We start from the raw sequence: 15,686 nt of genomic DNA, 5'->3' as shown, positions 1-15,686 counted from the left end.
AAAAAAAAAAAAAAAAAAAAAAACTCTGTAACATCTAACACTTATACTTGTTAGTCTCCACAGCTACTGAAAAACAGTGTACTTTGGTCTTTGAATTTCAACTGCTCTTAAGTACCTCAAAAGAGTAGCTTGTTTCTCTTACCATGTCATCAAAGTCACCATGTTGTAGCGTATATCAAAATTTTCTTTTTAAGAATGAACAATAGGAAGCTGGAGAAAAGACTCATTGGTTAAGAGTACTCGGTGCTCTGCCAGAGAACTAAGGCTCGATTCCAAGCACCCCCATAGCTTCCGTTTGCCCAGCATCCATCAATGCTAGTAGTTTCCCAGGAGGCATAGGGCCCCATGAGCCCCTCCTCTACCTTTGACTGGCTGTTGACAGCCCCAGTCTTGTGCATACCCAGTGCAGGCAACTGCAGGGGCTATTAGTTCCCTATTGCAATGGTCATGGCGTGCCCAGAAGATAACGTTTTACAGCCCTTCTTGTTGTCATCTGGCTCTTGCATTCTTTTTACCCTTTCTTCCTTTATGTTCCTTGATCCTCAAAGAGGGTGATATAGATGTCCTGTGTAGGGATGAGAACTCAACAGTCACTTATTCTCAGCACTTTGAGTAGCCATGAGTTTTTGCATTCAGTGCCATCCACTATAAAAAGAAGCTTGTGTGGTTAAGACTGAAAGCAGCTCTTGTGTATGGGTATAAATGTAAATACTTAGAGGCAGTTTGATATCATGTCCTTTTAGCAAAACAGCCATAATAATACCTCTCCACCCATGTTTTTGTTTTGGTTCTGTTTTAATCAGGCTTACAGTAGTAGTCATTGAACTCCTTCTTGTGGAACAGGCCTCCAATTCAATTAGAGTGTACTTGGTTAACCTCAAAATGCTGTTACACTGGTGGGCATACATCTTGTTTGGCAGGTTATCATTATAGCACTTCAGGTCCTCTGCTGGGTAAAAAACAGTTGATGACTTGTGTCCCCAACTTCTGCAACTTGCATAGCATCTTCTGGCACTGTGCATGACAGCCAGCAGGGAGGAAGTTTCCATTTCAGCTCCAGCTTGATTTCTCTATGTCCTGCAGCCAAGGTGTGTGGTATCTTCAGAAATAAGGTCTTACCAATTACAGAGCAGTGGCTATAGCCTTGTTGTTTGGGGTCTCTGTACCTTCCTGGCCAACAACTTACAGGGAGGTATGTCGTATCCACCAGTGGGATATTTGTTTGATTGCCTATGGCTTCTGGGATTGCCATCCATTTGTATAGGTTATTTCCATTCAAATTCATTTTTAAAATTTATTTTTGAATTAGCTTATGGAATAGTAGGTATCCATATAATTTCTCTTTTCCAATTTAACTCTTTATTGATTCTTTGTGTATTTCACATCATTCATCTTGATCCCAATCATCTCCCTTTCCCTTCCCGTCTGCCCTCTACCTTTGTAACTCCCCACTAGTAAAAATAAATAAAATTTAAAAGAAAAGAGATTTTTTTAAAAAAAGGAAAAGTCTTGTTGTGGAAGCCGTAGTGTGTCTCAGTGAGTCACAGAAAATACCCTTAGTCCACATATCATTACTTGCAAACGTTCATTGCATTGCGTCATTGGTCTGGTTCTGAGGTCTCTGGTTTCTGCTCTACCATTGATATTAGGCCCTCCCTGGGGCTCCTCTTGGATATCCTGTTATTGCTGTGTAGGGATTCTGCAACTTTGGGTCTTCAGGACCAGTCCCTTCATGTGTTCCAGCATATCACAGATGGGGTGGATGCTAGGATAGGCCAACTCATAACTCTGGTCCTGGGTCTTGGTGGTTGCTGGGTTGGTCAGCAGATGACTCTCCTGCATCCTCAATACCAGGGTGAACTCTCCAGCACTGCCCCAGCCAGTTCACCCTATGAACTAAGCAGCCAAAGGAAACCTGGTTCTCCTGCTCTCATTTCCCAAGTCTGGCTGGCCAACATGTACACCCTAGGGCCAGCTCTCCTGTGTTGCCTAGGTGAGTGTAGGGTGCTGCCGAGTGCTATAGCTGGTGAGAGGCAGGACCAGCTCTCTCACTCTCACGACCTTATGGATAGCTTTCCCACCTGCCACCAGCCTTAGGGAGTGTGAATGAGGGCACATCTCTCCCTTGCCCATGCCACCATATGACAGATAAGGAGCAGGGCCAGAGCTCTCATGCTTATGTCCTCTGGGCCAGCTCATCCACGCACCCATCATTGGGGTCAGCTCAACTGTGTTGCCAAGACGAAGTACAGGGCCCACTGTCCTGAGTGCTGCAGTTGGCAGGGGCAGTTTTCTTGCCTGCCACAGGGCACAAGGGGCACGGGGGAAGGGACATCTCTCCCTCACCCTCATCACCACATGGAAGACAAGGGGTAGAGCCAGCTCTCCTATAGCCACGACCTCAGGGCGAGCTCACTCATATACAGTTATTGTGTTAAGAGAAACAATTTCATGGATACATCCTATCAGAGACTAAAAGGCATGGCATAGGCATCATTCTGTCATAATGCCGGTTGTGGTGGTACACGCTGGTAGAATTTGCTGAAGGAGGCAGAGACAGAGGATCACAAGTTCGAACCAGCCTGTGCTCTTTTACATTGTAATACTTCTGACTCAGTAAACTCATTGCTCTGAGGTGGCTTGGTCCTTGGGAAATGAGGTGTGGAATGGGGTGGCATTAGTATACTTTTACTCAGTGTGTTAGTTAGTGTTGTATGTTCGGGAGATACTACAACTTAAGACAAATAAAAGTACATAATACAGTCTAAGTTTGGAGGAAAACTAGAGTGGGAAAGAGTGCTTATGACTACTGATAAAAATTCTGTAGCTCCTTATGGACAGAAAATGTCTGCTCTCAGATAATGTAAAAATTCCACAGCTGTGATGGATCCATCACTTTAGCTCATCAGCAGAATATTATTTCCTATTTGACAGTTCTTTGCTATTTTCCATTTGACTAAATATAAATTTGAGACTCATTGCCTTTTGATTAAAATGGAATTCTGTAAATGTTCTCTCTCCAGGGAGCTTATCCGCTGTTTGAAGTGGTACATGGACTGCTCCGCAGAACTAATCCGGCAGGACCACATTCAGGAAGCCATGCGGGTAATGTTCTGAGCTGCCATACTTCCAGAAGGGGCCATTCCTACAGTTATTTGTGTCTAATATCATTGGTACGGTGCTCAAAACAACTGTAGTATGCTGACCTACTTTTAGGAATGAATGCCGTGATCCATGTAATCTCCTTTCCCTACCTCAGTTATACTCCTTAGGAGCTTTATACCTGATCATTTTACCTTGAAGCAAGAAGTGAACATGGATTCTAGCCATCGTCCTGTGTCTTATTTTTACCAATAGTATCGGTTTGCCTTCCTACTGACTCGGGTATTGATCTACTTCTAAGCTAATACTGGTAATAACATTGATTAGAATTAAGATTGAATCACTTCTTTAATGGATACCAAATATTGTGTTTTGGGACTGTGATAAATAAGAAAGAAGTGGATAGATATATCATATGATGATATTTGAAGAAGCTAACATTAAAACCTGTACATTAATAAGAATCTGGAATCTTCTGTGGGCTGATCCTCAAAATGTTGGCCTGAGTAGATTCCCTGACAATATAGCTTCCTTTTCATTGTTGGGTAGCTCCAAATGGTGAGAGCTCCCCTCACCGTAAGTTAACTTCAGCATATTAACTTCTCATACAGCAGAGAGCCATATAAGAACAATTAAATCCTCTTTTTTTTTCAAATGTTTTCAAGAAAGCTTTCATGTCTTCTGGAAACACCCTTAAAGCAAGACCAGACTTTCTGTATCTGTCCCTATTTTATCTTGTACTTGGGTTATCTTTCCTTAAAGTTGCATTTTAATTATGTTTTCCACACTTTCTACATAGTAATTAAAAAGAGAATAGCATCAAAGTTGTTCTTTTTCTGTCTTCTTTTAATATCACATCATCTATACTAAGTATAGGCCCTGTGTCGTGTATTGTTCTTCTTTCTTACATAGTACAGTGTGTCAGATAGCTTGGGTAGAATTAAGTCACAGTTCTCTTTTTACTTTTCCTTGACTCTCTGAACATACTTTAAATACCTGAGAATCCAAGGGTTTTTTTCCTCCTTCATACAAATGTTCACTAAATGGTTACTGTCTGTTCTGGGTGCTAAGAAACATACATAAGACCAGCCCATCTCCTAAAACTTAAATACAAAAGATTCTGTGTGAGCTCATTAATTAATTACTTAAGGGTACTATAGAAAGTTTGGAAGATTTCCCTGTCCATATTGGCATGTCATTATTCAGGTCTTGTTTAGAACGCCATATTGCTAAGATTTCATGGTTGCATCTTTCCTGTCTACAATAGAAGACACCATCTCACAACATGCATCCTCATTCTCTGGCTCTTATAGTTTTTCTGCCCTTTTCTGTGACATTCCCTGAGTCTTAGGTGTAGGGACTACATTGTAGATGTATCACTTGGGGTTGGGTACCTCACAGTCAGTTGTTCTTTGCATTTTTACCAGGTAATGATTTCGGTAATAGTCCTATCTGTTGCAAAATAAGCTTCTTTTATGAAGGGCGGGAGCTGCACATACTGTAAGAATAAGCATTTAGTGTACAGTGAGGATCTATGCTGGTTTAGAAAAGTAGCAGTAGTAGGCTCTCCTCTAGGGCCCATGACCTCTTCAGCCTTGAGTAGTTGACTGGGTTTACAGTACCAAGCATGAATTCCCTCCTATTGAGTGGGCCCAAGTCTAGTTAGACAGCTGTTGATTACATCCCAGATAGAAGTGCTACTATTAATTACACCAATGGGAATATTGTGCTGGGCTGGTCATTGTTGTGGGTCATAGACTTTAAAGCTGAACAGGACTATTTATTGCTTTTCTCCTTTGACAGCTTGCATAGCCCCTATGACAGTTAGTCCTCAGGAAGGTGGCTTCCAGCTAGTTCTATCTGTTCCTTCAAGTCTTTTTTGTTTGTTTGTTTTTGGGCTTTTTTGAGACAAGATTTCTCTGTGCTTTGGAGCCTGTCCTGGAACTAGCTCTTGTAAACCAGGTTGGCCTTGAACTCACAAAGATCTGCCTGCCTCTGCAAGTGCTGGGATTTAAGGCACACAGCTCCTTCAAGTCTATTGTCTCCAGCAATAGAGTCTTATCTTCAAGTTCTGAGAGGCAGCCAAGGTCAACGGTAATAGCCTATATTGTTTTGGGAGAACCCCACACCCCTAATTGTGTTAGGAATCATTCTATTGACAGAGCCTACCTCACACCTAAATTGGCTGTTAATGGAGAGCTATCTGTTAGCGGAACCCGCCCCACATTCCAAACTATCTAGAGAACTAGGTGTGTCAACTCCTAGTTGTGACTTCCTGGCCTACGTGACCTGACCAAATGTAACCTCCTGGCCTACATGACCAACGTGAACCACGCGACAAGAGTCCAGGCCCCTGTGCCCCCCCCCCAATTCCTTACCCTATATAAACTGTAAACCTGTCTCTAATAAACGGAGGCTTCGACAAATCTGCCTAGCCTTCTTCCTCTTTCCCCCTATATCTTCCAGATAGTGCCTCTCCGGGACCCTGGAATAACTGACTGCAGGGTGGGTTACAACCCCTAGACTGAGTAACCCACCCAAAGAGGTCTACAATCACCTGTCACCTGATATTTTTTTCTGTTTCTTTGTCCTTACATTCTTGTTACTTGAGTTCCTAGCCATCTGCAATGTCTCACCATTCCTTTTCCTCCTGCATTTTTAGGCCCTGGAATACCTTTTCAAGTTCATTGTGCAGTCACGAATCCTGTATTCAAGAGCCACCTGTGGGATGGAAGAGGAACAGTTCCGGTCTAGCATCCAAGAGCTTTTCCAGTCCATTCGGTTTGTGCTGAGTCTGGACAGTAGAAACTCGGAAACACTCCTCTTCACTCAGGTCTGTGGACTGTGGGGAAATAGTATGGGGTTTCTTGTTGCTATTGTTGTTGTGTTATTTGGGAAATTTCCTGAGTTAAATTACTTCTTTGATAATTTCATTTATAATAACTTCTGATTACTCTTTCCCCAAGCCTTTTTCTATCTCCTTTCCCTCATTAACTTTCTGCTCTTCTCGGCCAGTCCCTTTTTGAGATTCCTGACTCTTGGCTTGGCTTTGTAGCCCATTCAGTTTAGTCATGGCCATCTGTGTAACTGTTGGATTGGAACCATCAGAGCCTGGGGATGTGTCCAATGGATACATAACTGAAGGCAGTGGCTTCTGCTCTTCTCTGAACCACTCATTAGTAGCAAGTAGTTTAGTCGTGAGAGGTAGAAACACCCCCCCCAAAAAGCCTCCTCCATCCATGCCTTACTATTGAGAGTCTCATTCTGGAAGAGCTATCTATAGCTCCTGTGGAGGGAGGTGTTGCTGCTAGAGTTCTTCATTTTAGCAGGTGGTTTCTTTGATTTCTAGAATTGATGAAACTGTGACAAGAGTCTCTGTGTTGGGAAAGAAGTGAATTACAAGTAAATACTTAGTAGAACAAAGGAAAGCCAACTTTGCCTCAGCTATGAGGTCTGAAAGAGCTTAGTGTCTTTATACTAGAAAAGCAGCAGAACTTTGTTATTATGAACTCTCTTTAGATCAAGTTTACTAATTACCATCCTATAATTGTTATGAGCATTGTATTCATGGAGGATATTTAAAATATATAGGGAATTTTATTTCCTAGTTAATTTTTTATTATAACTTTCTATTACAAATGTTAAGAATGAGATAAATTAAAACCTAATAGGAATAACTGAATGCACTAAGAATGAGAGCTAGATTCTATCAGAAATATCAATGTTAGAAAGAAATTTCCTTCCTCCTTTGAAAATTTCCTAACCAGCTAATCTATTACCTTTACCAGGCAGACCTGTGCTATAATAAATAAAACATTCATTATTCCATACACATAAGGGTTGTGGTTTTCTCTTATCAAATTAGTAAGCTCTTACCTAGTGGATTTTAGTTTTCTGGCTGCTTGAAGCCAGTTATGCCAAAATCTGTCAACAAAGATCAGATAGCTTCTTTATGTCTGCCCATCAATGACCGCATGTGCTATTATTAGTCAGCCTGTATGTTTAAGCCTTGTCCTACTTTATTCTAAACTTAGTCTATTATTTGTCTTGTTTCTATATTGTCTCTATATGCCAATTAATTGTGTATAGGTTTCTTGGCCAAAGAGCAGGTGATCATCTGGAAGCTACATGCTATAAAGGAATCCTCAAGGTTTCAAGAGTCTCTCTAAGGAAACTCCTTCTATGAGCTCACTTTAAAAGTGCCATAAGAAACTGCTTTTTCTCTCTGGGTTTCCCCAGTTTATCTGTTCCTTCTAATAGGGGCCAAGGATACCTGCAGCTTCTCTATCCAAAAAGAGTTACAGGGAGATTGAAGGTAGCTAACAGAGGAGGGTAGACATGCTTTCTGGGTACTTGTCGATGCTTTGTACAAACAGTGGTGCACTTATCAAATTGTTCTGGAAGAACCAGCTTTTGTTCCTGGTCAAACACTGTGTTTCATCTGCTGTACCCTTGGGTTATTGGGGAAAACATAACGCTAGATAGCTTAGACCTGGTAGTCCTAGTATCAATTCAGTTATGTTTAGGGTTCAAATTTGGTTCTATGCTACCAAGCATATGTTTCACGAATTCCAGAACTCTTGGAAAATTTGCTTTTGAATCGGACTTTTATCGTTGATCATGACTATCAGAAGTTGTCAGAGTGTGTCTTTCTGTTCTGGTGCATAATTGTAGGAAATTTCACCATTTAAGGAAAGAAATCAGCTACAGTGTTCTTACTTGAGTATGACATAATTAACCCCCTTCCCATTTTGTCTTTTTTATCTGAATTGCCTATATGTGTGTATACTGGTTTTAACTGCTGTAAAACAATTTTCTTGATATTTATTAGTCTGAAGACAGATTTCATATGAATTCCACATTTTAATCTGGCCTTAACTTAAAAGACAGGAATGCCGGCTTTCCCATGATGTAAATTTACTCTATGCCATTATCTACTGCTTGAGGAATCATTGAATAAAAAGGTCTTCCCCCAGCTCCACCTCACTTGTTAAACGTAGTCTGTTACCTTCTGTTCTTAAAGTGTCGCTTCTATTTTCCTTCATGAATCTTGTTTGGATTAGTGGTGTAAGAAGACTAAGAAGCCCAAAAGGCTTCCTTCATGGCTCTTTGAATAAATACAGGAAGAAAATAGGAGCCATCTCATCTTTGCTTCTTTTCTTGCTGCTGTGGTAAAGTATTGTCACAAAAGCAACTTAAGGAAGAAGGTGTTTTGTTCTGCTCACAGTTCAGCACACAGTTCATCACAGTGTTTCAAGGCAGCAGGAGCTTGAAACAGCTCCTCATTCCGTCCCTAGTCAGGAAGCAGAGAGCAGTGCATGCATACTGTGGCTCAGTCCCCTTTGTTTATGCAGTTCAGGATCCCCTGCCCAAGGGATAGTCCTGCGTACAATAAAGATGGTTTTCCCACATCATTTAACATAATCAAGATAATCTCTCAAAGGCATGCCCAGGGATCCTTCTCCCAGGTGATCCTATACTTTGGCAAGTTGATAATTAGCATACAAAGCACATAGCACTTATTGAAGACCTGTTGTGTTCTAGAACACTGATGAAAACAATGTGCCTAATTTTTCCATATGCCAATAATAGCATCATACCCATTTTATAAATGAGAAAACCAAAGATTATGGCAATTCATCAAGCATATAGCAGACAAATGATAAAACTGATAATTTATTTATTTTTATTGAGTCTTATTGTGTTATCCATGCTGGTCTTAAACTTGCAACCTCCTGCCTAAATTTCAATAGCTAAAATTACAGACATGAAACACCACACCTGGCTTAAAGCTGGAATTTGAACTCATATGTGTCTAATTTAAAAATCTATCATTTTTCTCCTATAGTGTTCTGCCTCTCAAAAATTATGGATCAGTATTATCAGATTGAGGCAGCAAGATGGCTCTGCAGGTAAAGGCTCATGATGCCAACCCTGATGACCTGAGTTTGATCTCCAGGTCCCACATGCTGAAATAAGAGAACCAACTCCCATAAGCTGTCCTCTGCCCTCCACATGAGCATGTGCTCCCCACTAAATAAATAAATGTGATTCAAATGAATGAACAAATAAAACTACTAATGCCATCATGCTTTCCCCACCTCAATAAAATAAGCTATTACATTTTTCTTAAGAGACCACATCTTGCTTCCAGAGCTCAGATCCTAGAAGCCCATGTGCACATGTGTTTTCTCACTCCCTCTCCCTCCCTTACCCTCTCCCTCCCTACTCCCCTCCTTGTTTGGGCCAACAGAGTCACTGAATTCTAAGTCAATGTTATCAGTAGCCCTCGAGAGTTTATAACTAAATGAATACATATGTTCCCATACTTTTGAATTTATACTTGAGACTGCCAGAGATCACATGTGAGAAAATTATGTATTCTTCAGATGACATGATTACATACGAACATCACTATCCCTGGAAAATGGTCTAGTTCTTAAAGCTGGGTCACTGCTGTTGATGGAGTCCAGCCGGCACTGCTTAAAGCACTCAACCTTCAGTTACTTTTCCCTTTCTTAGAGGTTTCTGGCTTGAGTTGGAAACTAAACTTGAGAAGTCAAGAGCTTAATCATAAATATTAAAAGTTTAAATCTATGCTCTGAGGAAAAATAACTTTGTCATATGCTACATTGTGTGAAGTTCTCTTCATCCTTCCTTCTCTCATCTGCAGATACTTGGCAAATTTTGAAAGCCTCAAATGGCCTGAGCCCTAGTAAAATTTTCTGGTTTAATTTTTGGATTTTCTGTCCCTATGCTCCAAGAGTGCTATAGGGATGAGTAGAGTCAAAGGCCAGGGAAGAACCCTCTCAAGTCAGGTGCTGTGGGCCTTCTGAAACTCTTTCGGCCGCATACCTTTGAACTAACCACAGTTCTACTTGCTCCACAGGCTGCACTACTCAATTCTTTCCCCACTATCTTTGACGAGTTGCTGCAAATGTTTACCGTGCAAGAGGTAGCAGAGTTTGTGAGAGGAACCCTGGGAAGCATGCCTAGCACTGTGCACATTGGACAGTCAATGGATGTGGTGAAGCTGCAGTCCATTGCCAGGACAGTAGACAGTCGCCTGTTTTCTTTCTCCGGTAAATTCAAGAGTCATATTTTATTTCTTCCCTTCCAGGGTGGTAGCCAAGTTTAAACTGATGAAAGTAACAGTTTAACAGTCATTATGTAAGAAGCCAGTGAGCCTTAAAGTGTAGATATTTTAGTAAACTATGTGAGAAATTCAACTAAGACCTAGACCCACTGCTTCTTTCACATTTTGCTTTTAAGAGCCCATGCCTTAGGGCATGTTCCTGGGGTGTTGTGTCAGTCTGCTCATGCTGTGACAGTAAAATGGTGTGTGTGTGTGTGTGTGTGTGTGTGTGTGTGTGTGTGTGTGTGTGTGAATCTGGACATGAGAACACACGCTTTATTTTCAGAACATGAAAATAAAGGTTGTAGGTGAGGCAGCCCCAAAGTTGTGTGCGTGGGAGAACTGTCCCATTTCTTATCTGTCATGTGGCAGCATAGACAGGGGAAACATGCCCCCCATCAACACCTGAGGCATTTGGGGAAACTGGCCCTGAGGTCATAAAGAATGGGAGAGCTGGCCCTGACCTTCATCAGCTGCAGCACATATGAGAGTGGCCCCTGGCCATGCCTGAGCAATACAGTAGAGCTGATCTAGAAGATGTAGGTGTAGAAGAACCAACCCTGGGGACCTGAAAGCAGGAGAACTGGCCCCATCCTTGTTCATTACTGCAAGGGGTAAAATAGCCAGGGCCGTGCATAAGAGCTCACCTTGGTGGTGAGGACAAGGGAGAGCTGGTGGGATGACCAACGCTGCAACTACCTAGGTCCAGAACCAGGGTTATGAGTTGGCCCATCCCAACATCACCCATCTGTGATCTGCTGGAGCAGTCAAGGGACTGGTTCTGCAGACCCAAAGCTACGGGATCTCCCAAACACAGGGCAACAGCAGGATAAACAAGAGGAGCTTCAGTGAGGGCCCAACATCAATAGTGTAGAAGAAACCAGAGGTCTCGAGACTCTTTGCAATATATACTGGCAAATAAAGACATATGGATTAAAGGATTTACTGTGTGACTCACTGGATCACACTACAGCTTCCATGATGAGATTGGTTTTTCCTTTTCTTTTTTTTTCTTTTTACTTCTTTAATTTTCTATCAAATTTCATTTTATTTTGGTGGGGAGAAGGCTGCAGGGGCAAAAGGTGGATTCAAAGGATGGGGAAATGAATGGAATGAAGATGCATGACACAAAAAAAATGAATAAATAAATAAATAAATGGAAACTTAAAGAATAGTTTTAAAAAGTTAAAAAAAGAAATAAAGATTATCTTTAGCTCCATAGCAAGTTTGAAGTCAGCCCGGGTTAAACGGAAAGCTGTCTCAAAAAAGAAAAAAGGCACAAATACTTAATTTTTGTAGTTTTAAAGATTAGAAAGTCCAGGATCAAGATTCTAGTAGACTTGCTGTCTAGTTAAACCTACTTCCTGTTTCATAGGAATCTCTCTTCTCTGTTTTATCACCTTGCAGGAGGAGCAAGAACACTTTCTGAGATCTCGTTTTAAGGAGACATGTTTTTAATCTCAGTAGTTGGGAGACAGAGACCAGCAGATCTCTGTGCATTGAAAGCCACCCTGGTCTACATATCAAGTTCCAGCCAGGCAGATTGTATAATGAGACCCTGTCTCAAAGGGGAGATGAGGCACTAATTTAATTCATAAGGATAAGGCCCTCATGACCTTATCACCAGAAAATACCCCACTCCTTGTGCTGTTACATTGGAGATTAGGTTTCAATGTATGAATTTGATAGGGACATGAACACTAGGTTTGTAGCAGGAGGCCCTTTGTCTCCAGGCCTCAGGTACAGTGGTGTGCTGGCTATGGGATCCTATCAAAGCAGCAGTCAGATGGAAGTACAAAGGGGAAGGAGAGAAAACAAAAGAAAAGGGTCCAGTCCAGGAATATAAGGACGAGCCAAGAAAGTTAAAAAGACCCTGATAGGGAACCTGGGAAACCCTGTGCTTGCTTATTTCTTTAGTTCAGCAGTCAGATTTTTTTTCCATTTTTTTTTAAGATAGAAGTGTACAGAAAGGGTTTCATAATCCCTAGAGGTCCTCACAACCTGACTGATAAATCAGAAGTCTAGGATACCTTTCAGAAAGAGCTTTTGGATTTATCCTTGAAACTATATTGCTTCTGGTCAAGTTCAGCCTTTCAGCTGATTCGAATATAAGCCTGATCATATAAGTAGGATACCAGTGTTTTAGAATAAACCTCCAAGCACAAGAATAAATCTGAAGCATCAGCTATCTGGATCTTCATCATTGGAATTTTACATGTTAATTTTTAAAGTTTGACTTCAAAATATAAGAACAAATTTTAGTTCAATGCTGTATATGCTTGGAATACTAAGGAGGTGTTCCTACAACTCAGCTCTACCAGTGCAGAGCAGTGACGGTAACACTGCCATTGAAGAAGTCAGCCCTCTCCAGTAACTGTTGTTGGCAAACTCCTCTCTTCTGCCTCAGACTGAAAACTTTTGTCAGTGATTTGGACACTGTTCCTAAAATCCACTGCTTATAACTCTTACTTTATGTGTTTTCTGAAAAAAGGGCTTTCAAAAATACAGAAAATGAAATAGCCCACTGCTCTCACTGACATCTTTTATTTGTTATTTTTGTGTGTGTTCAGCTGCTGTACACAATCACTTAAGAATTTGTTTCTTAAAACTCATGTAATGTTGGACTATATAATTAGACTTTATGATAATTCATCACCAAATTTTCAATTGTATTTTATTCTAATTCAGTGTTAAGCTATAGATGCTCTTTGCCAATGATGTCATATAACCAATCCTTATATTCTCTGAGCATACCAATCTGATATCTTTGTCATGTTCTAACAACAAACTGATAATTTATTGAAAGCAACTATTGCTTGTTATAAATCCAGCTGTTTTTGTCTTTTGATCTAAAATATACTATTAACTTTTTTATCCATACATCCTTTTAAATATAGAACAGCTATCACCCTGTTTTGTTAATACATCATAAATATTTGATAAAACAATATAAAAATGTCATATACCAAATAATTTATCTTTGGCTTAATTTTTTTTATATCTGGAGAGATGGTTTACTGACAGCTTTTCTAGATGACCTGGGTTCAGTTTCCAGCATCAACCATCTGTAATTCCAATCCCAGCAAATCCAGTATCCTGTGATGTAGGATTCCCCTCTGTATTATGCTGTGAATATGTTTTATTACCATTGGTTAATAAAGAAGCTGCTTTGGGCCTATGGCAGTGAAGAATAGAGCAAGGAGGGAATCCCAAGCAGAGATAGAGGAGAAAAGAGGGGGTCGAGTCAGAGAGACACCATGTAGCTGCCGAAGGAGATAGACACCAGATGGAATCTTAACCAGTAGGCCACAGTCACATGGCGATACACAGAATAATATAAGATGTAAGAGTTAGTTAATAAGAAGCCTGAGATAATAGGCCAAGCAGTGTTGCAATTAAGGTAGTTTTGTGTGATTATTTCAGATCTAGGCGGCTGGGAAATGAAAGAGAAGTCTCCTTTTCTGGTCTCTGTAGGCACTGCATATATGTGGAATGCAGACAAAACACCCATATGCATAAAATAAAAATGAAAGAAATTATTTCTGAAATTCATTTGGAACTATGGTCTAATGTAAATAATAACTTATATTTTCCATGGCTTGTGTTGTTGTTAATCCAACTGAATAATTATGGACAGATAGGACAGTATGTGCAGGGATGCACAGTTACTGAACGCAGAAGTTTGGGGTAACAGAAACATACTCACACTTGTATTTTATTTAGTAGAAAAGGCCTTTAACATCCCATTCTACACAGGGGAAAATCAAGCCTGTGGGATCTTAAATATCATTCAGCCTGTCTGAATTAGGGATTCCAAACATGGTTTCCTCTTCATGGTGTGCTATTCCGGTAACATGAAGAAGAAAAAGGAAGATATTTAAATGTATACAGTAGGATAGACATAAGAGTTCAAAGGCTGTGACAGGCTACGGTTACATTTCTATTCCATCCGTTGCCAATAGCAGTCTAACAAGCCCATGATAAAGAGACAAGCCAGATGGTTTGACAAGGTGAATGCATACCAGAACAGGAATGTTAAACTACTTAGTCATGGCATGAAGAGGAGCAGTTAGAAATTTCTAGTAAGCCTACATAATCTAGTCATTGTAGTTCATGGTAAGTGTGATATTACATGGATTTTTTACTATAAACTACTTTTTTGTTTGTTTTGAGGTTTTGGTTTTTGTTTGTTTGGGGTTTGGGATTTTTTGTTTGTTTGTTTTTTGAAACAGGGCTTCTCTGTAACAGCTCTAGCTGTCCTAGAACTCTCTTCATAGACCAAGCTCACATCAAAGAGATCCTCCTGCCTCTGCCTCCTGAGTGCTGGGATTAAAGGAGCGTACCACCACCACCCAGCTAAAACTAACTACTTTTAATTTGGTGCTTTAACATTAAAAGATATCATTTGGAAGCAAACTTATACTTATATCAAATGTTATAGTGTAGGAGTCTAAAACAATGATGCAGGAAAAAAAGATAGAGAACCACAGGATTGCTTATAATTTCTAGTCACGAGATGTTTAGACTTTTAGAGGGGTAGCCTCTACTGTGACTCTGTTCCTAATCTCATTCTCCTTTACGTCCCACAGTGCCGCTTTCTTCTAGCAGTAGTCAGCTGTCCTCCAACGGACAACCTCATCTCTGTTTTCTTTCCTAGAATCCCGCCGCATCCTGCTTCCTGTGGTTCTTCATCACATTCATCTTCACCTGAGGCAGCAGAAAGAGCTGCTAATCTGCTCAGGAATTCTGGGCAGTATCTTCTCCATCGTCAAGACCAGCTCTCTGGTAGTGACCCCACACTCGTCCACACTTGTCTCTGCCCTGATCTTATGATACTGTAGTCAGGAGCTGACCCACACTGATCACTTTGTTCACTTCTCAGTCAGAGATGCTTTTATTGGTGAAAAGAAAGTACCCAAATGAATGGAAGTCTGTGTATGCCCACGGGATTCTCAATATGATACACCCTTGGTCTATTAACTGCTATACTACTATAAATGAATACAGATATATAATTTCCCTTGCATCAGAAAGCCAGTCATGTTCCATCTTCTGTTTCTATCAACAGTTATTAATTCTGGATTCTTGTGAGTTTTCTTAGGATTATAAGTACAAATATCAGGAGAAAAATCCAGCCTAGAGGGCAGAGGAAGCTTGCTTATTCAGACTTTTCTTTCAGCTTTCAGACAGCTTGATTTTACCCATCGCACCTTTACATCTTGCCAGATGAGGTCAGGATATGCTATAGCTGTATGCTACCCACAGAGTGCTGAGCCCTGTGGGATGTAGAATCATTCTTTAGAGGTCAGGTTTCAACTAGTAATGTTTTCATCTTCTTTTCTCTTTTTTTTTTTTTTTTTGAGGAAATATGTGGTAAAAGGAAAGAGATGGAGGTAGGAGAAAAGTAAAGGCATGGGTGAGAGTAGAATTTATTTTCACACTATTTTGT

The 15,686-nt window shown here is 40.5% G+C and overlaps 1 protein-coding gene across 1 annotated transcript in view; it reads left to right on the top strand.

The window, feature by feature from the left end:
- The window catches only part of Dock3 (dedicator of cytokinesis 3), a 367,607-nt gene that overhangs the window by 272,916 nt on the left and 79,005 nt on the right, over positions 1-15,686 (top strand). Inside the window, exons 21-25 of the mRNA XM_050139541.1 lie at positions 1,720-1,958; positions 3,024-3,105; positions 5,765-5,935; positions 9,992-10,184; positions 14,895-15,022. Of these exons, the coding sequence (XP_049995498.1) occupies positions 1,720-1,958; positions 3,024-3,105; positions 5,765-5,935; positions 9,992-10,184; positions 14,895-15,022 (813 nt within the window). The remainder of the gene's footprint in view (positions 1-1,719; positions 1,959-3,023; positions 3,106-5,764; positions 5,936-9,991; positions 10,185-14,894; positions 15,023-15,686) is intronic.

This window comes from Alexandromys fortis, unplaced genomic scaffold (genome assembly GCF_014885135.2).
Source record: "Alexandromys fortis isolate MF-2015 unplaced genomic scaffold, M_Fortis_MF-2015_v1.1 scaffold_36, whole genome shotgun sequence".
Lineage (NCBI taxonomy): Eukaryota > Metazoa > Chordata > Mammalia > Rodentia > Cricetidae > Alexandromys > Alexandromys fortis.
Note: the sequence above shows the minus strand (reverse complement) of the source record. Positions and strands in the feature narration are given on the sequence as shown.